Genomic DNA, 25,115 nt, shown 5'->3' with positions numbered 1-25,115 from the left:
GCATAGCCAGTGCAAAATAATGAATGCAATATTTTTCTAGATACAGAAGCTTCTATATCCCATGCACTTCCAAGGTTGTATCAGTCAATAGAGCACATTTTCATTGTTTATTTGTACAAACTATGTCAGGTCAAATATATCCAGCATCAAGATTGGTTCAAAATACTTTGTCTCGATGTGAGTTGCCCCACACACAGAAACAAAATAATATCACAGACTAAACGATCAGGTCATACCCCCGAGGAACTGCCCCTCACTTGGCGCTTGTAACACTGCTATAAAAATACTGTGTAGGTCATGTTTACCGACTCATATGCATCTATCCAATCGCTGCTCAGCTCGGGAAAGAAACTGCTTGGATGACTGACTTGAGATATAAAAGTAAATATTGCCAACGAGTGATGAACATTCGCTGGCCAGTAGTTAACTCTTATAGCTCTGTTCAGTCTTCTGGAATAGTTGATTTCCCTGATATGGGCACCAGTTGGCATAGTGTGTACGAACGGCCAAACATACCCAAGGTGGATGGCTGGGAAGGTCAGAGGGAGGAAAACATCGACAAGCCTCGACAAGTATTTTTTTTTGAGTGGGAGGAGGCGGCATCAGCAAGGTGTGTATACGATGAGGCGTTTAGTTCCTGAGGGAGATGACCCCTTCACCCAACTGACACTCGACAGGGAGGTGCCTGACACGGGTAGCATTGTGGTTGGCGCTTCACGACACCCTCCTAAATAAAAATCAACACTGCTTCATTTCCTACACACGGCTGCACCTAACGCTACTTAAGATCTACTGTACTTTATAAAATGAGAGAGAAACTGCACACACAATCACCCACCTATGTCATGCCTGAATGAACAGCTTTCGTCAAAATTTGTTAAAATAAGCCAAGGTGTGAACGCATGTAGATTGAGCCTCTGTTTGGTGTTCCGAGTTTTTGAGTTAAGTCTATGCTATAACCCACTGTTCAAGAAAATGTAATTGATTTCATAACCCTTGCAAACTAGTCAAACACAATTGCCTTCACTGCATAATAATTCAGTAGAGCCTCAGCAACGGTTTCAAAATTGCTATCACTCCATGTCTCGGTCTGTCCATTCAGGTACAATAGAGATGAGTGAACATAAAACAGCATCTACAGCTTCTTTGTCTTTAAAATAGATAAAAAAGGAGGCTAAAATGTGTACATCAAACTAAAATACACCTTAAAATGTCTTGTAAAACACTAAATGCATAATATGTGTAAAGTGGCTAAAAAATGTGTCAGTAGCACCGATGAGAAACAGAACGACTGACATGAGTACATCTTAAAACATCTCACTGCACCTCCAAATAATATGTTACGTGGAACACTGCGGTGAAAAACCCGACGCATTAAAAACATTTGTGCCTTGTTCAAGAGGGAGAGGAGCTGCAAAAGGCAACACCCTAACCCACAAGCATGATTACCAGACTGAGGGACACAGACTCGGCACTAAATGTGATGCTGGGGTCATGAAGCTCCAACCAGATGATGCATTTTTTGTGTGGAAAGTCTAAAAAATTATAGCTGGTTTTTCAAGAGCCAGTTCTATTTTTTTTTGTTTTGTTTTTTGTTGTCATTCTTGTGGCAACGGTAGTATTGTTGTTGGTTTTGTACTGCATAGCAAGTAGCTTAAGAGGACACTTCCTAACAGGCCTGCCACACTTCTTGAGTCCTTGAAAACTCCCCAATAAAAACTGGGAGATCACTTTAGCTTGGAAGTATTTATTTTTTTCGGTATTTTTTTTTTGCATTGTGAAGTATTTAAGTTTAGAAATACTAAATACCCTTGTTGTCTTGCCTGGCTGCTAAGTCTACAGACTACAATCCGCCGGCAATGTTGCACGGGACACTCATCACAACCCTCGCCCCTGCCTGCCTCCTTCACCGGAACTGAACGCGAGGCAGAAGTGAAAAGTGTCCAGCAAGGCATCACCGTCGGCCTTTCCAATCAACTAAGTTACTTTTTTTTCCGCTTTGGAATGCTATTGTAAGTAACTCACTTCACCTACTTTTTCTCTAAGACTATTCCCCAGCAAAGGCCTGGGAAAACTACTTTTATAAATCACATTTTTTTCATCCCCCTCATGCAAAATGGCTCTTCTTAGCGTGCTGTTAGCAAATTTTTACAAAAGTTTACTACGCCCTTAACCAATGACTCCAAATGGGAGGTACAAATCACAAATACCTGGGCTCTTCCACCCACTACGTCTTCTACACCCCTCACGCTGCCCCTCACAACACAGCAGGATGGGAGGCAGTGGTGCAGCAGCGGCAACACTCACGCCCAAGTCCCACCTCAGGAGAGACTTCCATCACGTAGCCGTTGGGGTGTGGGTGTGGCGGACAGTGGCCACGCACACCAACACACCCTCTTGAGCTAGCCATGAAGTGTTAGGTAAAAAATAATAATGAAAAAAGAAAGAGAACAGAGGGAGGGAGGAGTGTAGATTCTTCAATGTAGCAGCAGCAGAGAACTGGCGCTGCCATGGGTGGGTGTCTTAGGTGGACTGAGTCAGGTTCTGGTAGATCCTCTTGCCCCACCAGGCCTCCAGATCAAAGGGCTTGAAGTCTGCAAAGGAGGTGTGCTTTGGAGGTTAAACACTCAATTCTGAATAACTAAGATGGCCATGAATGCAATATAAAGTAAAAACCAAACTCCCAAGTAATCTAAATGAAACTATACCATTACAATAATCACTGAGTAAATTTGAACATCCCAATACTGTTCTGCGGAGACCAACTGGAAGACCTAAGAGATGTGAAGAGGAAGAGAAAGACAGAAGAAGCATGAACATCAGGGAGGAGAAGTGAGAGATTCATAACCTGTCCAACCCCCATAAGAGAAAATAATGAAGATAAACAAAGAGAAGATCCCAACACTGCTCTTATGTGGTCATGGACAGATTAATTTAACTTGCTTTAGCCATTCACTGAACACTAAACTCGGCCTCTCACTCACCTTGTAGTGCTGGGTGTTCATTCTTCTCCTGGTAGTAGGTTATGACGTTTCCTGCAAGTATTGGAGCTGCATTAAGAGTGAGTGAGCCCATTCACGCACACCATTCCAATTGGTACTCGCCCAGAAATGAAAACTTCCCTTGTAAACTGAGCTGTATAAGAGATAGAAATGCTGCCAAAACAACTACATTATTGCACTTTGGATTTGATTTTTATAGTTCTTAATTTTCCATATACTTGTTAACTTGATCAATTCTACTACCCATTAAAAACTTACTACATATAACAGTAAATGGGGCAATTATCTTCCTAATCCTAGTAACCAATAGTTTCTTAAATGTACTTGTGTGATCCTTCCATTAATTTATTATTTTATCTTGAATGCACTTGTGTAAATTCCCACTGATTCAGTGTTTGGTGATGTCTCCTGATCAACAGTTTAACTTTGTACTCAATGCAAGGTGACCCAGTGATACATTATCTTCATCATCATTATTATTATTGCTATCATCACTCAGTATGGCATTTTATTGTAAAGTCCAAGGGTCAACAACAACAAGAAACATGCCCTTACCTCTCCCGTCATGTCCATTCTGCTTGCCCATCTCCATTTCTTTACACACCCTTCCCCAGGCTGCAAGGAAAAGAGAGGTGATTGTAAGCTGCCGGCACACTTAAAATGAGAAGCACTGATTTAAACTTTAGGTATAGAATGATATATAAAATGAACTTAATCTATGCCAATGGTGAAACAATAAACTCTGGGCCTGTGTTCCTCTTGTGCTGAGTAAACAAGAAGTGATGGATTGAGACAAGATGCAGACTCGTATACCTAATCTAAAAGTGGGATTTTTTAACAATTTTTCGAAGGCTAAGTTACACATCCATGGGTTAAATTTAATTCTCAATAAAACAGACAAGGCTTTCGTAGGAGCTGTGGGCATTTCTATGGGTAGTTTTATGATCCTGGTGGTAGTTTGGCAAAGAAGGCAGAAGACCACCAGGAAGGCCAAGGAAGACGCGAAGAAAGGTGGTGGTGGAAGATATGAGGAGGCTGAACATCACGGAAGAAATGGCTATGGACCGGCAACAGTGGAAGAGGCTCATATCCCGTCCAACCCCACCATAGGGAATAAATGGACGTTAAACGATGATGATGATGAGTTTGGCAAAGATTCTATACTATGAACATGTAAAATAAACACTCATGAATCCAATTACTTTTCCAGGCCTTTAGAAATAGTTGATGAGAGGCGGAAGCATCTGATAATACCACCCACAGTATCCTCATCTATGCCAATATGGTTACGAATACACAAAAAAAGCTTCCTGATGACAGTGGAGCAGGAAAATAAGTGTGCTTCAATCCACCACCTCCTCAGTACTAATATACACATCCAACAGTGCAGTGTCTTGGCATCAGTCCGGCTGCTTTGGAAAGAGGGCGCGTAGATTGCATTGCTATGTAAATACACTGACTCGCCTTGCATGTAATGACCTTGTTGAGTGTGTATGTGTGTGTGGGTTGGGGAGGGGGGGCATGAGAGACAAACCCTGAGAGCAACTGACCGATACACAATCATACAATCATACGTACTGACAATAAAAAGGGAGAGAGATAGTGCCAAAGAAGGACATACAAAAAGATGAACAAGGTAAAAACAATAAAGAAAAAAAAAAGCAGATAAGATGAACACATGGACTGACAAAAACACACATTAATTATAGAATATGTGATTATGATAAGCAAAACAAGTGTAAAAACAATTAAAAATATACACTACAACAGGAAGAAGACAACACAATAATAATTTCCGAGAAGAGGGAGACTACAAAGGAGCCAATGAAGAAAGTGAAGAAAAAACAAATAAAAATGTATAATATCCAGCTTGCTAATTCTGCTGACAAACTTGAATATGATTGCTCTCCACTTACTCTGCCTCACACTAACACACAAAGAGCAGAAAGGGTAAAGGCACAAGAGAAGGAAGAAACAAATATAAAAATCTAAAGGAAAGAGGGTCATGCTTATTAACCACACACACACACACGTTCGAATACAATTAATTTCCTCCCTTACACTTAACACAAACCACAAAGGAACACGAAAAGTTGAGTAAAATGAGAAGAAAGAAGAAAAATTAAAATAAAGAGGAACATATGCTTACTTGTGTGTGTGTGTCAACTTTTACCTAATTGCATATTCATATATTGGATGAAGTCAAGCTTGTAATGAGCCTTGTCTTAATTATGTCTAACCAATGAGCATGACAAGAGAGAGAGAGAGAGAGAGAGAATCATAAAGTTCTTAATACAAGGTTACTACACACACACACACACGCAGCATACAACACCCCACAACCCGGCAAATCTTAAGTCAGCCTGAGTCAGCATATCCCGCCCTAGCTGTACTTTCAACCCTCACCCCGACCTCCATCAACCGCCACCATACCTGTATATCATTACCTGGGGAGGAGGCTAAGGGGGAGGGGGGGGGAGTAAAAGAAGCTGAATATTAGAAACAGATGGGTAGATGCAGTAGTTTGAGATGGTGTAAGTCATTCATCTGTGTGGGGTTTGATAAGATTATACACCTACCTACCTAGTTACACACACACACACACACACACACACACGATTATTAGCACTTATTCCTATTCATTTTTTTTTATTCTCTTATTTCCTTTCCGCATTCAATCTCCCTAGTTATTCCATTCCCCGAACACACACACAGACACAAACTGTGGCGCAACTGATTACAGCGCTGCGCTGCCAGGCTTCAGCCAGCTGAGCCTGACGGCGGCGGTTCGAGCCCCCTCAGGCCGGATTCTTTACGTTGACTAGGAGTGGTTACTGTCCCCCATTGAGCAAGGGGATTGGGTGTGTGAGGTCCTGGCAGTTCCCAAAGATCGATTATAAAGAGCACTTGCTCATGTCGGGAGGGTACCTGGAGGGTACCTGCTGGCGATTACGAGTCCAACACGTGATCAGGCCGTGGTGAATTACACACACACACACACACACACAGTAGAGATCTCCAAGGTAGAGACAGACAGGTGCTGAATAGCCTGTTACTAGGGGAACACACACACACACACACACACACACACACACACACGCATGAATTCCTTCCAGTACTTTCTATAATAGGAGAACACCAAGTCCTTCTCCTCCTCCTCCTCCTTCTCCTCTTCCTCCATGCACGCCAAGCAAGCCACCACAACCCGGCTCTTTGGCTCTCTTCCAATAGGAAGAGAGGAGGCTGTGACGTCCACCAATCTCCGCCTAGGAGGTGGAGGTGTGTCTGTAGTGGATGACGCAACACACACGCTCTCTCTCTCTCTCTCTCTCTCTCTCTCTCTCTCTTCTTCCCTGCATTTTCTTCCTTCTTTCTGTTCTTCCACTCTCGATTTCCCATCTTTCTTTTCTTCCCTGCATTTTCTTCCTTCTTTCTTTTCTTCCTCTCGATTTCCCATCTTTCCTTCATATCTCCCTTTTCTTCCTTCTGTTCATTATACTGCTACTACTACTACAGCTCCCTTACCTCCTTCCCCCCTCCCCCCAAAGACAAATACACCCTCCCCATCCCCTCCTCCCCTACTCAGAAAGCTCATCTCCCCCCAACCACCTTTTTTCCCAACATTATCATTCCCCTACTCCCTACCCCTCTCCCTCTCTCCGTGCCTCCTAGAATAGACTCGAAGATGAAGAGGGGGAGGAGGAGGAGGAGGAGGAGGAGACAGCACGTGGAGGCTAAACGACCTACGCAATCTGGCGAAAACTCAGCATGGAGACACACACACACACACACACACACACACACGAGGGGGGAGTGACCTTGATGGGGAGGGGATTTATAAAGGAGGAGGGGCAGCAAGGAAGGTGTTTAGGGAGACGTGGAACATATGCTGTGAAAAGAAATTAAAATAACTTCTTATAAATAATTAATCTAAACGTTTCTTACAGGAGACGAAGGTTGCCAAAGATAAGGTATGAGGAGTAATTAAGTCAAAGGTCCACAGGTGTTTCTGATAAATGTCCAATGATATAAAAAAATATGAAAAAAACATATTATCCCTTATTGAAACAAAGCAGAGAAATGCATGTGCTCAGTGAAAATAGTCTATGATGTATACGTATATCTTGAACAGAATAGAGAAGGATATGAGGGGACTACATAACAGCGTTACCAAATCATCGTACTCAGCCACCAGCACATCGTATTTTCCGGTTTCTGACTCACAACTATCGTAAACAAAAACGATTATGTAACGCTTTTAACGATAATTTAACTGGAATCTCGTTATTTGTCTGGGTACGAGAGTTTTGGGCCCTGGAACTGATAAATGCGATGTTCTGAGTCCGATAATATGGTAACACTGCTACAAAAGGCCAGACGGTCCATACAAGGCAGCTCCTGAAGACGGGTTGCTACCTAAGCTAATTCCCGTCCATAAATGCATCTAGTCTCTGTTTGAAGGTTTTAATTGTTTGCCTCTGCTACACACCTAGCTATTCAATTTCTTCCACTCATCTATCACTCTCTTCGTGAACCAGTTTTTGCCTATTTATTTCCTAAGCTTGAATTTGTCCGACTTATACCCGTTATTAAGTGTTCTCACATCTACTAATACTAATACAACACATACACTTTTTCCCGTCCTTCTTTCCCCTCTTCCCCCCACACAAATATTCCCATCCTCTCCTCCCCACCCTAGAAAGCTAATCTCCCCCCCCCCCCACACACACACACATTATTTAGATAGCCCTTGTGATTACCGAAAAAAAAATAATAATAAAAAAAAGGGTAAAATGTAATGTCTATTTTGATCTAAGGTTACGTGTTAATGCATATTGCCTTAGATAAATCAACAACAGGAATAATGAAATATGAAAAGAAGAAATTATGCCCAGAAAATGAATCACGAAATTATATAACACGAACAATGAGGTACAAATACTGAACTTACACAACGTAAAAAGAGTTATATATATTGAAGCTGTTAACCTGCCCACGTGATGGATCTGAACAGCAGCAGAGAGAGGCTGTGCTAAAGATGAAAGACGGGGCTTGAGTGTGTGATAAGGAATGCACGGAGGATAGCTAAGCCTTAATGCCCTGATAACGAGAGAGAGAGAGAGAGAGAGAGAGAGAGAGAGAGAGAGAGAGAGAGAGAGAGAGACGCAACCTCCTCTATTAATTAATTAGGAGGTAGTTTTAGTTCTTTTACTGGATAATGTGATGATAATATAACGACCGGTTACTACTACTACTACTACTACTACTACTACTGCTCATAATAATAATAATAATAGTAATATCTGCATACAAATTAATCAGGGAACAAAGTAAAATTATAAACTATAGATACGCAAAATGAATATATAACTAATTAATGTATGAACAGGAAGCAGGATGATGATAATAATGATGATAATAATGATGATAATAATAATGATAATAATAATAATAATAATAAAATCCATGTGTCAGAGAGAGAGAGAGAGAGAGAGAGAGAATGATGCCTAGGCTGATTACACACACACACACACACACACACACACATCTGTAGGTTACCAACAATCTTACAATCGTCGTTACATATTTGTAGCCACGTGTCCTGCAAGTCTCTCTCTCTCTCTCTCTCTCTCTCTCTCTCTCTCCGCGTATCTTTAATTTCTTTTTCTCCACCTCCTTTTCTTCCTCCTCACCCTCCATTTGCGTCTCCTCCTCCTCCTCCAAATGATCTTTTTCCTCCTCTCATCTTCTCGTCCTCCTCCTCCTCCTCCTCTTAAATCCTTTCTTGCACAGATCCATCAATCAATTAAGACAAACAAACACAGAGGAGAGGCGGGTACGAGCAAAACACACACACACACACACACACACACACACACACACACACACACACACACACACGACGGCAGACTACAGTATGACCTAAGTCTTGTATAGCTGAACAAATATGAATAAGTAAATAAAATAGTAAATCGAACAAACAAATCAAGAACGAAAAAAAATGGAAATAAAATAAAATGTACAAAAAATAAAGCAGTTAAATTATAGTATCTTTCTTTTTTTGTTTTGTTTGTTAAGTCACCATCGCCAATGTCAGAGAGAGAGAGAGAGAGAGAAGCCGGCTTCTATGACAGTTCTTTTGCTCAAGCCGGCTTTCCTCTCTCTCTCTCTCTCTCTCTCTCTCTCTCTCTGGCATTCCTCCTCCCTAGAGAGAGAGAGAGAGAGAGAGAGAGAGACTGACTACACGTGGGTTATACGTAAGATGAAGGTTGGGAGGGGGTGAGGGGAGAGAAAAAAAGGCGTAGGTATGGGGAGATGAGATAAGATAGTATGGGGAGACAGGGAGGGAAGAGGAGAAAGAGGGGGACACAAAAGGGGATATAAAAAATGTAGAGAAAGGGGAAATGGTGAGGGGAGAAATTAAGAAAGGGAGAAGAAAGAGGGACGAAGAGAAGATAAAAGGGGAGAAAGGATGAAGCAAAGCAGGTAAAGAGAGAGAAAGAAGGGATGGACTAAAGGGGAGATGAAAGGGAAAGGAGAAGAGAACGGAGGGAGAGAAAAAAATGTAATCAGAAAGGAAGATAGAAGAGGAAAGAGGATCAGGAGGGGAGGGGGAGAAGGGAGACAATAAGAAGCAAAGGGAAGGGAAAAGAAGGGAGAATGGATGAGAGGAGGAGGGGAGGGGAAAAAGGGGAAGGGAGAAGAAGGAAGAGTGGAAGAAAGGAGGGGAGGAAAAAGAGGGGAAAGGAGGAGGAAGAGTGGAAGAAAGGATGAGAAGAGGGGAGGGGAAAGAGGGAAAGGGAGAAGACGGAAGAGGAAGAAGGGATGAGAGGAGGAGGGGAGGGGAAAGAGGAGGGGAAAAAGAGGAGAGGCTTATAAGAATGACTAACGTGAGCAAGGAAGAGCAGGAGGAGGAGGAGGAGGGAAAAAGGTGTAGGGTGACTGAGGGGTGTATTAATGAGGGGGAGAAGAAATAGTACACGGCACATGCTCGCTCTCTCTCTCTCTCTCTCTCTCTCTCTCTCTCTCTCTCTCTCTGGAATTTCCTCTCCCCTCCTCGTTCTTCCTTCCCCCTTTCCCTTTCTTCCTTACGTACGATTTATCAGGTATATCCTTTCCTCCTCCTCCTCTTCCTCCTCCTCCTACCCATAAAACTTCCCTTCCCTTCCGTACCCCAATGTTTTTTGTGTTCTATTTCCTCCTCCTCCTCCTCCTATTTCTTCCCCATTATCCTTAACCTTAAAATTCCTATCACTACCATAACATTCCTGTACTCCTCCTCCTCCTCTTATTGCTCCTTCTTATTCCTCCTCCTCCTCCTCTTCCTCTTCCTCCTCCTCCTCCTCCTCTACGTCAAAAATAGCATCACATCTCTACCTCCCCATCCATTATCACCCCTACAGAGAGAGAGAGAGAGAGAGAGAGAGAGAGAGAGAGAGAGAGAGAGTAATAAAAATAATTTGTCCTAAACATGAGCCAAACAAACACAAAAGTCTATGAATAAAGAGGAGGAGGAGGAGGAGGAGGAGGAAACCGGTGATTCTTAAATGTTTTCTGCAGACAAACCGACTCTTACGTAGACAGGAGGAGGAGGAGGAGGAGGGAGGAAGAAGGGGAGGAGGAGGAGGGGTTGGCACCAGACTTTCGATCAGACAGCCTTGTGGGGAGGAAAGAAAGGGAGGGGAAGGAGGGGAAACTGAAGAGGGAAAGGGGAGGCGAACAGGAGGGGGGGTTGAGTAGTGGAGAGAACTAAGAATGGAGGATGAGGAGGAGAGGTGTTGCTGGGTGAAGAAAAGGGGGACAGAGGGGGAAGGGGGGGAGAGAGGGGAAGAGGTTGATAGGAAAAGAAAGGGAGGAGGACCAAGGGGGGAGGGGGGTCCTGGATGAAGAAGAGGAGGAGGAGGAGAGGGGGGAGGAGGACAGAGGGAGGGAGAAAACTAGGGAGAAGAATTATAGTAGTAGCAGTAATAGTAGTTGAAGTAGTAGTAGTAGTAGTAGTAGTAGTAGTAGTAGTAGTAGTAATAATAACAGTCTCAATAGTAACAACTGCATACAACTATCATCCATCTTATCCAACCCCAAAATAACCTTAGCCTTTATCCAACCTAACCTTGTCCTTCACCCTTACCCACCCTTCTCATCCCTCCCACTTGCTACTCCTACTGGTGGTGGTGGTTAGTTGTGATGGGGATAGTGATGGGTGATAGGGGTGGTGGCGGTGGGTAGTGATGGGAATGGAAGTAGTAGTGGTTGTGGTGGTGGTTGTGATAGTGGTTATGGAAGTGGTGATTGTTGTGGTGATGGGGGGGGTGACAAAAACCAGTATACCCAATCTTACGCCTACGGCACATTCAACCCCCAACCACGTTCAACCCCTTCCCCTCCTTATCCCCCTTTCTGGTCCGTCCATTACCCTTTCCTTCCCTCACCCCCTTCATCCTTGGGTCAATATACTTCTTGATGAATATATATTTTTTTATTTTTATTTTTTAGGTTGCAGACTAAAGGACTGAGACGAATATAAAGATCGAGAAAGTGAAAGACATATACGAGAGAGAGAGAGAGAGAGAGAGAGAGAGAGAGAGAGAGAGAGAGAGAGAGAGAGATGCATGTGCCCCCGCCCCCCCCCCTCTCTCTCTCTCTCTCTTATTGATCCATTTTGCCGGTGGTCTTCCTCTGATATCTCCTAACTTTTGTTGCTCTCATATTCTCTTCACTAAGTCATCCTCATCCATTCTCACACCATGTCCCAAACATCTCAAGAGTACCACGTGTCACCCAATCACCCGCTCCCCTACGCTCTCATTCATTCCCAAACTCATTCACATACACCCCATGTACTACGAACTATCTCAAAAATACCCCGTTTCTCACATTCACCCATTTCCCTTTCTGTCACACCCATACCAATGTCTCCTTTACAGTCTCATTTAGTCTTACCACATGTCTAAACCATCTCAGAGTTCCACATTGCACTCGTTCAACTACATTCATTCACATTCCTTTTACTTCATTCTATCGTTATGTTTATGGGAATGCCTTTAGAACATCCTTTCCCTCCCTTTGTCAATGTTTTCTATCCTGGTATATTAAGGTTGCTATATACCTCTCACATCAATTATTTACAAAGGCCAAAAGGGAGATAAACTGGATTCTCACAAGTGTTTTCTTAAAGTTCACGATAGGTTCCCGGAAATGCCTCCAGCACCTACGAAAACCCTTGTCAAATGTGTGCTTGGGCGCTGAAATGAAACTTAACCTAACCTAACATTCAAGAACGTATCATCCATACTCACAGTCGTGGAAAAAGCGAATCAGCTCTTCGTGTTGGGGCGTGATGGTGTCGTGGGGCGGGGAGCGGCCGTTGCTGGGGCGGCCTCCCTTCCCGCCCCCGCCCATGGGTTGAAACACTGGCCGCGGGGAACTGAAACACGGGAAGGGACACAATGATAAACCTTTGAGGATGGGATTGGTGACACAGCTGATGAAAGAGAGATAGAACACTGGTCATACTGGTAAAACAGGAATATTGAAGACTGGTAACACTGCCGATTGAGGGAGAAAAGAGACTGGCAATACTGCTGAAAGAAGGATAAGACTGATAACACGGCTAAAGGGAGATCACTGGTAACGAAGGGAGACTGGTAACACTGCTTAATGGAAGGGAGACTGAACATTGGAAACACTGCTTATGTGGTGGGAGATGGAAGACTGGTAACGGTGGGACATGGAAGACTGGTAACGGTGGGACATGGAAGACTGGTAACGGTGGGACATGGAAGACTGGTAACGGTGGGACATGGAAGACTGGTAACGGTGGGACATGGAAGACTGGTAACGGTGGGACATGGAAGACTAGTAACGGTGGGACATGGAAGACTAGTAACGGTGGGACATGGAAGACTGGTAACGGTGGGACATGGAAGACTGGTAACGGTGGGACATGGAAGACTGGTAACGGTGGGACATGGGAGACTGGTAACGGTGGGACATGGGAGACTGGTAACGGTGGGACATGGGAGACTGGTAACGGTGGGACATGGGAGACTGGTAACGGTGGGACATGGGAGACTGGTAACGGTGGGACATGGGAGACTGGTAACGGTGGGACATGGGAGACTGGTAACGGTGGGACATGGGAGACTGGTAACGATACTGGTAATACTGCTAAAGGAATAAGATACTGGTAATACTGCTAAAGGAATATGATACTGGTAATACTGCTAAAGGAATATGATACTGGTAATACTGCTAAAGGAATATGATACTGGTAATACTGCTGAAGGAATATGATACTGGTAATACTGCTGAAGGAATAAGACACTGGTAATACTGCTAAAGGAATAAGATACTGGTAATACTGCTAAAGGAATAAGACACTGGTAATACTGCTAAAGGAATAAGATACTGGTAATACTGCTAAAGGAATAAGACACTGGTAATACTGCTAAAGGAATAAGACACTGGTAATACTGCTAAAGGAATAAGAGACTGGTAAAAGAGAGATAGTAGACTGGTAATACTGCTAAAGGAATAAGATACTGGTAATACTGCTAAAGGAATAAGACACTGGTAATACTGCTAAAGGAATAAGACACTGGTAATACTGCTAAAGGAATAAGACACTGGTAATACTGCTAAAGGAATAAGATACTGGTAATACTGCTAAAGGAATAAGATACTGGTAATACTGCTAAAGGAATAAGATACTGGTAATACTGCTAAAGGAATAAGATACTGGTAATACTGCTAAAGGAATAAGATACTGGTAATACTGCTAAAGGAATAAGATACTGGAAATACTGCTAAAGGAATAAGATACTGGTAATACTGCTGAAGGAATAAGATACTGGTAATACTGCTAAAGGAATAAGATACTGGTAATACTGCTAAAGGAATAAGATACTGGTAATACTGCTAAAGGAATAAGATACTGGTAATACTGCTGAAGGAATAAGACACTGGTAATAATGCAAAAGGAATAAGATACTGGTAATACTGCTAAAGGAATAAGATACTGGTAATACTGCTAAAGGAATAAGACACTGGTAATACTGCTAAAGGAATAAGACACTGGTAATACTGCTAAAGGAATAAGATACTGGTAATACTGCTAAAGGAATAAGACACTGGTAATACTGCTAAAGGAATAAGATACTGGTAATACTGCTAAAGGAATAAGATACTGGTAATACTGCTAAAGGAATAAGATACTGGTAATACTGCTAAATGAATAAGACACTGGTAATACTGCTAAAGGAATAAGATACTGGTAATACTGCTAAAGGAATAAGATACTGGTAATACTGCTAAAGGAATAAGATACTGGTAATAATGCAAAAGGAATAAGATACTGGTAATACTGCTAAAGGAATAAGATACTGGTAATACTGCTAAAGGAATAAGACACTGGTAATAATGCAAAAGGAATAAGACACTGGTAATACTGCTAAAGGAATAAGATACTGGTAATACTGCTAAAGGAATAAGATACTGGTAATACTGCTAAAGGAATAAGACACTGGTAATACTGCTAAAGGAATAAGATACTGGTAATACTGCTAAAGGAATAAGACACTGGTAATAATGCAAAAGGAATAAGACACTGGTAATACTGCTAAAGGAATAAGACACTGGTAATACTGCTAAAGGAATAAGACACTGGTAATAATGCAAAAGGAATAAGACACTGGTAATAATGCAAAAGGAATAAGACACTGGTAATACTGCTAAAGGAATAAGACACTGGTAATACTGCTAAAGGAATAAGGTACTGGTAATACTGCTAAAGGAATAAGACACTGGTAATACTGCTAAAGGAATAAGACACTGGTAATACTGCTAAAGGAATAAGATACTGGTAATACTGCTAAAGGAATAAGGTACTGGTAATACTGCTAAAGGAATAAGACACTGGTAATACTGCTAAAGGAATAAGACACTGGTAATACTGCTAAAGGAAAGGAAGGAGACGAAAGGAACGTATAAATAAAATGTCAAAAGTTGAAGAGATGACATGAGGAAGGAAGCGAAAAGAAGAAGAAATGAGGAAAAAAACACGTGGAAGAAAGTAAAAGAAGAAAGTGAATGCGAGAAAATTGATTAGAAAACGGATAAAGGAAAGGAGGTGAGAATCTGGGGCTGGCAACACTGCTTACCCATGGAACCGCAATACAAATAAAACTTGCACGCAACATCAATACGAACTGGCAACACTACAACACACTACTACTACTACTACCACCACCACCACCACCACTACTACTACTACTACAGCTTATCCATAACACAACAGGCCTGAGTGATAATTCCTTACCCCCCCCCCTTTACCTCCCTCTCACCTACCTAACTTGATATCTATCTCTCCCTCCCTCCTACCCTACCTGCCTGCCTTCCTTCTCCCTCGGTCACTACCTCCACACACACCTGCCTCACTAAACTACCTGGAGGAGGAGGAGAAGCAATCTATATCAGGAGTTGTGGACTAGCGAAATATGCACAATCTCTCTCTCTCTCTCTCTCTCTCTCTCTCTCTCTCTCTCTCTCTCTCTCTCTCACTCTCTCTCTCTCTCTCTCTTACTCTCTCTCTCTCTCTTACTCTCTCTCTTACTCTCTCTCTTACTCTCTCTCTTACTCTTCTTCTTGTTCTCGTTCATATTTTTGTTCTTGTTTTTTTCTAGTTTTTGTTTTTGTTCTCTCTCTCTCTCTCTCTCTCTCTCTCTCTCTCTCTCTCTCTCTCTCTCTCTCTCTCTCTCTCTCTCTCTCTCTCTCTCTCTCTCTCTCTCTCTCTCTCTCTCTCTATCAATCTGGTCACGCTGTCCTCTCCCTCCTCGCATGTTAACTTCACTTAGGGTTAACACACATCTTGGTTCTCCTCCTCCTTCACCACCACCACCACCACCACCTTCACCTCCCACTCCTCCTCCTCCTCTCACCTATCAATATCCACAGGTGTTCGAGGCATGCCAGGTAATCTTACACATGTTCCGATGGCAGATGAAATGACAACTATGCAAGACAGACACGAGAAAAAGGAGGAGATATTGAAGGAAAATGTAATCTAGGTAACAGTTATATGGTGAAGGAAAAAGTATAGAAAATGGGAAATGGGAAATGCTAAAAAATAACAGCTTCTGGATAAATAACGAAAGATATGATAAAAAGGAGGGAGAAAAGAAGACATGCAACAGAAAGGGAAGGACCAGAAACCAACGTAAATATTTAAGTTGAGAAAGAAGAATAAGAGAAATAAAAGGATATAATAAATAGAAGAAAGGGCAGTAAAAGATAAAGGAGAAGTAGCAGTAAGTCAAGGAAGTAAACAACCAGGAAAAGTAATGAGAAGAAATGGAGTCAGGGTAGGAAAAAAATAATAATACCAGATTAAACGGAAATATTTAAATGTATTTCATAATAATCTAACTTTAGTATTCAAATGGATTATGTAGATCAGCAAAAAAGTAACTAAATAAGTCTATAGTGGAAACCATAGCAATGTGTATTTTTTTTACAGCAAAGGAAACGGCTCAAGGAAAAAAAAAAAAAAAAAAAACAATAAGCATATGGTAATACTGCTGAAGGAATAAGATGCTGGTAAACATAAGGAAGGAAGCAAAAAGAGGAAGAAATGGAAAGCAACTGACATGGAAGAAAGTGAAAAGAAGAAAGCAAATGTGAGGAAAATTGATTAGAAAACTGATAAAGGAAAGGAATGGGCAAGAAACAAGTTTGTGTGTGCTACAGTGGATGAATGGCAAAAATTAACTACCCCAAATATGTAGTAAATGAAAAGGCAAGCGATTATTTCTCAATGGAGGTTAGATAAGTTAATAGATGAGAGGGTGGGAGGAGGAGAGAAGGCACAAATGGTAAATAAAAGATTCTCAAGGGCTTCTGTGTGTAGTCCAAGAGGCTGATCTTCGGTATTCTCATCTCATCCTTCCGCATCCTTGTTGGAGAGGGAGATGAGAGATGATGCAAGACAGGAGGAAAATATGTGGAAATGAGGGAGGGAAGGAAAGTGGATGACAGACAGGAGGAAAAAAAAGAGAAGAAAAGTAGTAGTGGGAGAAGGAAGGAGGAAAGGAGAAAGGAGAAAAAAGATCTGAAAATGAGGAGGGAAGGAAAGTGGATGATGGACAGGAGGGAAAAAAAAAAAAAAAAAAATGTGGTAGTGGGAGCAGGACGTAAAGTGACATGAATGAGGAAGAACACAAGTGAGGAAGAGGAGAGATGGGATGACAAGAAAGAGAAGAAGGGAGGAAAGGGTAGGAGGATGAGGTAAGGATGAGAGAGAGGGACATGAAGGAGGGAGGGAGAGGAGTGAAGATGAGTAGGGATGGGAATAAGAAGAGAAAAAGAGGGAAGAAGAGGGTAGGTGGAGGAGGTGGAGATGAGGAAGAGGCATGAGAAAGTGAAGGACAGGAGGAAGGAAGGTGAGGGAAGCAATAAGAAGAAGAGATAGAAGGAGAGAGAGGAAAGACAAGAGGGAGGAAAATGAGGGAAGGGATAAGAAAATGAGGCAGAAAAAGAGAGGAAAGACGAGAGAGAGGAAGATGAGAGAAGGGATAAAAAAATGAGGCAGAAAAGGAGAGGAAAGGCAAGAGAGAGGAAGATGAGGGAAGGGATAAAAAGACAGAAAAAGAGAGGTAAGGCAAGAAGCAAATGACAGTAATTTTATCAAGGCCACACACACACGCACATGCACACACGCACACACACACACACACACACACACACACACACACACACACACACACACACACACACACAGGCCAAAGAAGCATGGTTGGCCTGATAGAGAATGGGGGACAGCTAGTCTTGGCAGGGAGAGGCAGGGAGAGGCGGGGAGAATAGATAATGAGAGGGGTGATGGGAGGACAAGGAGGTCTAGGACTAAAGGAGCAGCTGGACCTTGAGTTGCCAGCAGTTGAAGGAATACCTGGATCTATAGGGTTAAGTAGATAAGCAAAAAGGTGGTTGATGGAGTAGTAGGAACTGAAGCAATGGGTATTTAGTGGATTGACAAATGAGCAAGAGCTGGTTTTGGAATATGGTAAAGTAGTTAAATCACATATATTAAACACATGTAGTAAATCAAAGGACGACTGATTGTTTCAAAATAGAGGTTAAATAGGGGATATGATTGATCGATGAATAAAATCAATTCCCCACTGTAAAAAGTTGAACCTCTTGTAAGGCTATATTTTCAATAAAGGAATAAGTGTAATACCTCTTAATTCTTTGTTGGAATATGTCGAATTTCTGTAAGACAATCTTCAATCCAAGAACAGATTTAATTCCTTGTTGCAAAACGTCAAAACCCTGTAAGGCTACATTTTCAATCAAGGAACTAGTTTAAACAAGAAAAATAACATCCAGCTAAGGCATCCCCAAAACCTACCCTTGAACGTTTTTTGCATGACTTATATACAAGAATATATATATATATATATATATATATATATATATATATATATATATATATATATATATATATGGAAACCATATGTGGTAAGCTTCCAAGACCTTGTATAAAAACAGTCCTACATTATGTGGCAATGCTGCAGGTAAAAATAGCCCACACATATGTAAATGCCTGGTGGCAGGAATAATAGTACTTGTTGTCCTGGCCAATCATCCTTATTGTTCGCAGGGAACACAAAGGGCAGAGGGCAGCTTATGCAAGAATTTTATGCATATGTGTCTGCCCCTGCCCAAGGCTAAACCCCAACAGCAGCACTTCATATTGTTGTCCAGTCTAGGCCTATCCTGGTGCTAACCATCCCAGCATCTAAGAGTCCCTCTCTATCTTTCTTCTATACCCCATCAAAACACTATTTTTTTATTAGTAAGTATTATTATTAATAAAATAAAATAATTATTATTATTACTTTGGCACTTGTGAGGTTTCTTCCTCAAGAGCTTTTGAATTATATACTATGCAGGGCCATTGAGGCCTGGCTAAGGAGCCTGTAGTGTATGCCCCCAACTTTACCTGATCACAGGATGGACTAGTGATCGCCAGCCAGTGCCCTACCTGAGAGAGCTTTGAACGTCATTAACCGATCGATGGGTACTGACGAGACCTCACATACCACCCTCTATCCCCCTGGTTTAAGGTGGGACAGTGCCTGCTCTTTGTCAACAAAAAGTCTTCTGGCTTGAGCGAGGCTCGAGCCTCAGCCTACAAGTATACTGCATGCACACACGCTCTAATGCACACAAAATTATGGAACTGAAAGAACGTGCTCCACTCACTTTACTTGTTCAGCAAATAGTAATTCAACCCCCAGACCCACTAAATTACCAATTAAGCCCCGCCAGGTGGCTGTTCAATGCAGCTCTCTGCTTCACCCCGTGGAGGTAGGCAGTGTACATAAACACGGCACCCACTCATACTATTTTGAGGTAAATCTAACATGGCTTTTAAATAATAATCAAACAATAACTAGTAACTGTCAATGAGGGTTGAAATTTTCACGAAAATATTTTGGAAGAAGGGTGCATGTAAAATGTTTGTTCACGAGAAACTGAGTTAATTCACAAACATCACACCAACACAACCTAACACAGGAATCTGGGAAGGACGGGGAGGAGAGGAAGTGAATCACTACCACTCCAACACTAGGAAAAAAAATGGAGGCAGTTGGAAGCCATAAAAATATCCATAACCATCACTCAATATGTCTGTGATCTTAAAAGCTCCAACAAAACCTTTAATAAAAAGAAACACGAAAAATCAGCACTGACAAAGGCTGAAGAATGGGTGAGGCCACAGGAGCTGGGTTATGGATACTCGGGATTAACTTTACCGGGCACTATAAACACACAAGCAGCTTATTTTCTTGGTATTCACTCTGTCAAGGCACATCTGAAGGCACCTGATGGGCTGTGAGGTTGATATCAGGGCGTATGAGGCACAAAAATAAGCTGAAAGATCATTGCCTCACGTAATCATAGACAACTTTTATCAGCTTATTAAACCTAGGTGGGATTTAAACTAATACCCTAAGTGTCATTTCTGCCTAAAAATCACCACTTCTAAGGATATTACAAGCAGGGGAAGCAAGGAAAGGCGAAAAAGTGAGAAATATGCAAGATGGACAGAAAGTGACAGAACCCATTATGGAGCCAAGGGATGAGATATTGAAGCTTTTAGGCGTAGATAAGATACAAACTAATGCACTGAGTGTCATATTGATCGCTCTGGAGGGTTTTAAGAGCAGGGAAAAGGAGGAAAAGTGTGGGAGCTGGGCACTACTTTGTTTTGCTCACCTCATCACAGCTGCCTCCTCACTAGTCCGCCTCGACACTTCTCGGTTCTGATCCAAATTTTCCAACTTCTGGCTCAAATCTGCGGGAAATACGATACGGCGATGAGTGCACGGATCCTTAATGCACAACTATGGTCACTATGGTCCACGAGAAAAATCGGAAAAGGGGTGAAAACAGCGTGTGAAGTGGCCCACCTCGCCTAGTCCTGATGATCCTGTTGGGCCCATGGGGGACCTTGTACATGGTGTTCTTGCGCGCCTCTCCTCTTTTCCCACTCTTTTCCTTATTTTCCTCCCTCCACACAGCCTCCCCAGTCTTAGTTCAAACGTTTTGGCTTATTAATATTAGTAGTTCTAGGTTGATTAAGGTTTTAAGTCTGTTTTGTCTTTCCTAGGGTACCACCCCTCCCCGCCTCTCACTTTTCACAGTTTTTTTCTTCTTTTCTCCCTCCACACTGCCTCCCCGGCCTTAATTCTCACCTCAGTTCAGGGTTTTGTTTCCTTACTAGTTGTGGTTCTATGTTGGTTAAGGTTCAAGTTTTTATTGTTTTTAGTAATGTCCCCCCTCCCTTCCTCTCACTTTTCACTCGTTTTTCTTCTTTTTTCTCCCTCCACAGTCTACCTTGCCTTGATTTTCACCTCACTTCAGTGTTTTCTTATTTAATTACTAGGGTCTAAGGCTGCTTTTTGGGTTTATTATTTATTGTCTGTTCTTTCAAGGTTGCTTCCCCCTTCCTCTTTCCTTTCACTTTTTTTCGTGTTTTCAGTTAGTTGTTATGTTTTTGGTCCCTTTTTCTAGTTTTCCGATGTTAACTTTCCTCAAGGGAGCACTGAGAGGGAAAATGTGAAGTATAAATAATATAGGTTAGTCTACCCTAGCTCCCGCAGCGGCTGTGAAATATTAGTTTTCTTGTATTTCTTCAAGTTTTGTCTTCACTTCTAGTAGGTATATGATTTTTTTTTCTAGATATCAGATGTTCCTTCATACACTTTTTTTATTATCTGCAAAGAAGTAATTAACATAAGATACAACCACATATAGTTTTCTCGTCTTGTTTCGTTTTCTTGTGTTAAACAAAAATTGTAAGATTTTCTTCTTTTTCTCAGCCTTTTCACTTTCCTGTGGGAGAACACACACACACACACACACACACACACACACACACACACACACACCTAAATTAATGGACCATAAGATAAGCTGTAACACAAACTCTTATACCAACAGCCGGATCACTTTCCCTGCTAAAATATAAACACGCACACCTCAAGGCAGTTATTATATGTTACTGTACAAAGACGCGGTCAATAAACTTTAATCTGCTGAGAAGCAAAAACAGGGTAACTGACCATCAACGCAAAATTATCAGTTACCATGAGCGAACACGTCTTTGAATCATTTCCTTATAAATTACTCTTGAACCAAGTAAACCAAGTAAACCAAGTATTATTTATACGTGTTTTTGCAAGTTTGTTATTTAATAAATTCTACAAAATTACCGGTATGAATACAAACAGGGAAGGAAAACCCAATATGGCCTATCAATGACAATCAAGACCTCAGGTTGATAAGGTCAAGAGAAGTGAGGTCAGGTCAAGTCAGCACTGACCAAGATTATTTACAGCTTGGAAACGGTGCGTAGCTTTACAAAGGTCAGAAGGTATCATAATACATTAGGTCACAAGCATGAGCGAGGTCGTCAGGTCAGGTCATGTGGTTATATAACACTGACAGTCTATATTTTTTCTAAGATAAAGGGAGGTAATAATACATAGGGTCACAAGCAGGAGTTAGGTCAGGTCAGGTCACGCGGGGTTACAATAAACACTGACCTCCTCGCAAGGTTATATAAGACATGGAAACAGTCTGGGGCTTTCTAAAGGGGCGGGAAGGGGATCATAATACAGTTTGTCCTAAGCTGTGGAAAGAAAACTGATCATCTCTCTCTCTCTCTCTCTCTCTCGCCGGCTACCCCAAGGAGTGGCAGACGACGCAATATTAGTACGTAACACGGGTTCTAGCACTCCTGCCGGGGCTGGTATTTAACTCTTCGTCCCTTCCTCGATAAAAACTTGACCAGCACACATTTTTTTCTCCGTTTTGTCTCTCGTGTAGCGGTTAACTCTTAAATCCTCACTTGGCCATAGCATTAAACTACAGTGGTTTGGGACAATATTTCTGGTTAATTTCACTTCTTGAGAGCTTTAATTAACATGTATTGGTCATTTAGGCCATATCATTTCCCGTAAATTCTGGATGGTTTCACTTCTGCAAATCTTGAATTAATAGGTATCGGAGGCTATTTTGCCCATATCATTTAACTATAGTGGTTCTGGCCGTGGTTTCTGGTTGGCTTCACTTCTCTAGAGCTTGAATTAACATATACTGAAGGTTATTTAGGCTTCAGTAGACGAATCATGAACTTTAAGCACTTTAAGTTCGGAGAGTCAAGAGGGAACTCGGAGCACGGCGCAGCACCTCCTCTCACTTCAACGTTCTCGAGTAGACTGAGCTCTGAGGGACGAGGGTCAAGAAATCATATGTACCTCGGTCTCCCTCTCTCTCCCACGTTATCTAATTCTTCGTCTTTAATTGCTCTTCTTGCTTCTTTATAACAGTTTTCACCTCCTTGTCCTGCTGGTATTGATTTACTGGTTATTAGGACTCAACCACATGTAGGCCTGCCTCGATCGTTCCCTCTCTCACCCGTTACCTAATTCCTCGTCTTAAATAATTTCTCTTCTTGCTTCTATATGACAGTTTTTGACCTCCTTGTGTTCCTGGTATTGATTTATTGGCTATATTTCAAAAGTTAGATAAGGACGCAACCATATAAATTATACCCTATAGGCCTACAGTGGGTCAAGAAATCATGTATATAGCCTACCTCGATCGTTCCCTCTCTCCCACGTACGTTGTTACCTACTTCCTCATCTTTAATTGCTCTTCTTGCTTCTTTATACCAGTTTTTGATAGCCTCGTATTCCTGGTAATTGATATATTGGCTATATTGCAGAGGTTAGGTAAGGACTCAACCGCTCTCAGGGTCAAGAAATCATGTAACCTCGATCGTTCCCTCTCTCCCACATAACCTAATTTACCGTCATTGATAATTGCTCTTCTTGTTTATATATGACAGTTTTTGACCGCCTTGTGTTCCTGGGTATTGATCTATTGGTTATATTTCAGAGGTTGGATAAGGATCGAGTCAACCGCTTTCAGGGTCGAGAATTGTGCCTCGATCGTTCTATAATAATTCTCTCTATCGTTACCTGATTGTCTCTTTATAATAGTTGTGACCACTTGTTGCTGCTATTGATCACTTGGCCATGTTCCAAGTTAGCTACAGACTCATATAACAAGGGATAAAGGAGCAGGAGGGAGAGAATAGGGAGTTATATATCTTGCAGTTTCCGTGGATAAAGCACCTCGTTCCCTCTTCCTTAATTGTTATCTAAATTCAGGTTACCTATAATAATTCATCGTCTTGATTTTCCTTTCTATAACAGTTTATGTTGCTGCTATTGATCACTTGGCCATGTTCCAAGTTAGCTACAGACTCATATAACAAGGATCGATAAAGGAGGAGGGAGAGAATAGGGAGTTATATATCTTGAAGTTTCTGTGAATAACTAAAGTACCTCGCTCCCTCTTCCTTGTTATCTAAATTCAGGTTACCTACAATAATTCATCGTCTTGATTTTCCTTTCTATAACAGTTTATGTTGCTGCTATTGATCACTTGGCCATGTTCCAAGTTAGCTACAGACTCATATAACAAGGATCGATAAAGGAGCAGGAGGGAGAGAACAGGGAGTTATATATCTTGAAGTTTCCGTGAATAAAGCACCTCGCTCCCTCTTCCTTAATTGTTATCTAAATTCAGGTTACCTACAATAATTCATCGTCTTGATTTTCCTTTCTATAACAGTTTAGACCGCTTTATGTTGCTGCTATATATTGATCTCTTGGCCACGTTTCAAGACAGCCACGAACTCATAACCAAAGGAAAAATGAGCAGCAGATCGAGGAGGGAGAAAATAATCGAAGTGTCAGAATTAATACCACTTTAATGGCTCGTAAAAATCACTTCATAGCTCAATTTAGTTCCCATCAAAGCAGCTGTTCGACCCTTGCTTATAACCACGTGTAATCAATGGTTCTTTTTAAATATTTCTTGAGGTGCAGTCTTGTGTAAATATAACAAGCCGGGGTTATGTACGCGCCGCAGGAATGGAAAATAAGGACGTTTAAAAAGAAGAAGGAGAAGAAGAAAAATTATTGATTGATTGATAAGTTTAATGTTGATTTTTCACAACAAAGAAGGGAGGATCGAGCATACCATCCCTTCCCCCAGGCAGTATACATAGTGTAGATAGAATACAGTAAAAAAGAAACTATTAGAAAAGAGCTGATTTACCTGTTTTACCTTATGATATGGGCAATTTGGGCTGAACACTGTGGGAGGGGGATTAGAAAAGGGTGTGGCATGTGCTTAGACCCCCAACCTCATCCATTGGTTTTGATTTTTATTTTAAGCTTCTGCCATTACTTTACCCACTACAGGTGTGAAGGCAATCTCAGGACATCAATTAACCTTTAACACACCCTTCTGGTCTAGGCCCTTTAACTCCATCGCCTTTACGGTTTATGACTCTCACAAAACGAACAAGTGGGCTCAACATCTCAAATACATGTAACCTATCTTGCAGCTCCATTCTTTATTATTGTGACCTTACTGCACCACTAATTCTTACATATTATTTCTATAACTGCTTGATTTATATTTTAGTTTAGGCCTTTGTTTTTTTCTTTTCTTTTCTTTATTTTTTTTAAC

General features: G+C 41.6%; 1 protein-coding gene across 2 annotated transcripts; it reads right to left on the bottom strand.

Moving 5' to 3' along the window:
- Positions 1-93: 93 nt before the first annotated feature.
- On the bottom strand, positions 94-22,760 carry LOC126996995 (mapk-regulated corepressor-interacting protein 1-like). 2 transcript variants are annotated; one of them, XM_050858015.1, is made up of 7 exons: positions 22,712-22,760; positions 20,474-21,280; positions 20,280-20,358; positions 12,299-12,426; positions 3,558-3,617; positions 2,985-3,050; positions 94-2,594 (listed from the first exon to the last, which is right to left on the bottom strand). In XM_050858015.1, the coding sequence occupies exons 2-7, from the start codon at positions 20,520-20,522 to the stop codon at positions 2,524-2,526; spliced, it is 453 nt and encodes a 150-aa protein (XP_050713972.1). In that variant the 5' UTR covers positions 20,523-21,280; positions 22,712-22,760; the 3' UTR covers positions 94-2,523. The 2 variants fall into 2 exon arrangements, with proteins under 2 accessions (XP_050713972.1, XP_050713973.1); XM_050858016.1 differs by having other exon boundaries at positions 2,985-3,035; positions 22,712-22,753.
- Positions 22,761-25,115: the final 2,355 nt, after the last annotated feature.

This window comes from Eriocheir sinensis, chromosome 11, assembly GCF_024679095.1.
Source record: "Eriocheir sinensis breed Jianghai 21 chromosome 11, ASM2467909v1, whole genome shotgun sequence".
NCBI classification, from domain to species: domain Eukaryota; kingdom Metazoa; phylum Arthropoda; class Malacostraca; order Decapoda; family Varunidae; genus Eriocheir; species Eriocheir sinensis.
This window is presented reverse-complemented; position numbering and strand designations above follow the sequence as displayed.

Bases quoted from the DNA above. Each gene is read 5' to 3' on its own strand.
- LOC126996995 (XM_050858015.1), bottom strand. From the start codon at position 20,522: ATGTACAAGGTCCCCCATGGGCCCAACAGGATCATCAGGACTAGGCGA. The intron at 20,359-20,473 runs GTGGGCCACTTC...TATTTCCCGCAG, and splicing joins GATCATCAGGACTAGGCGAG to ATTTGAGCCAGAAGTTGGAA. The intron at 3,618-12,298 runs GTGAGTATGGAT...TTTTCCTTGCAG, and splicing joins GATTCGCTTTTTCCACGACT to CCTGGGGAAGGGTGTGTAAA.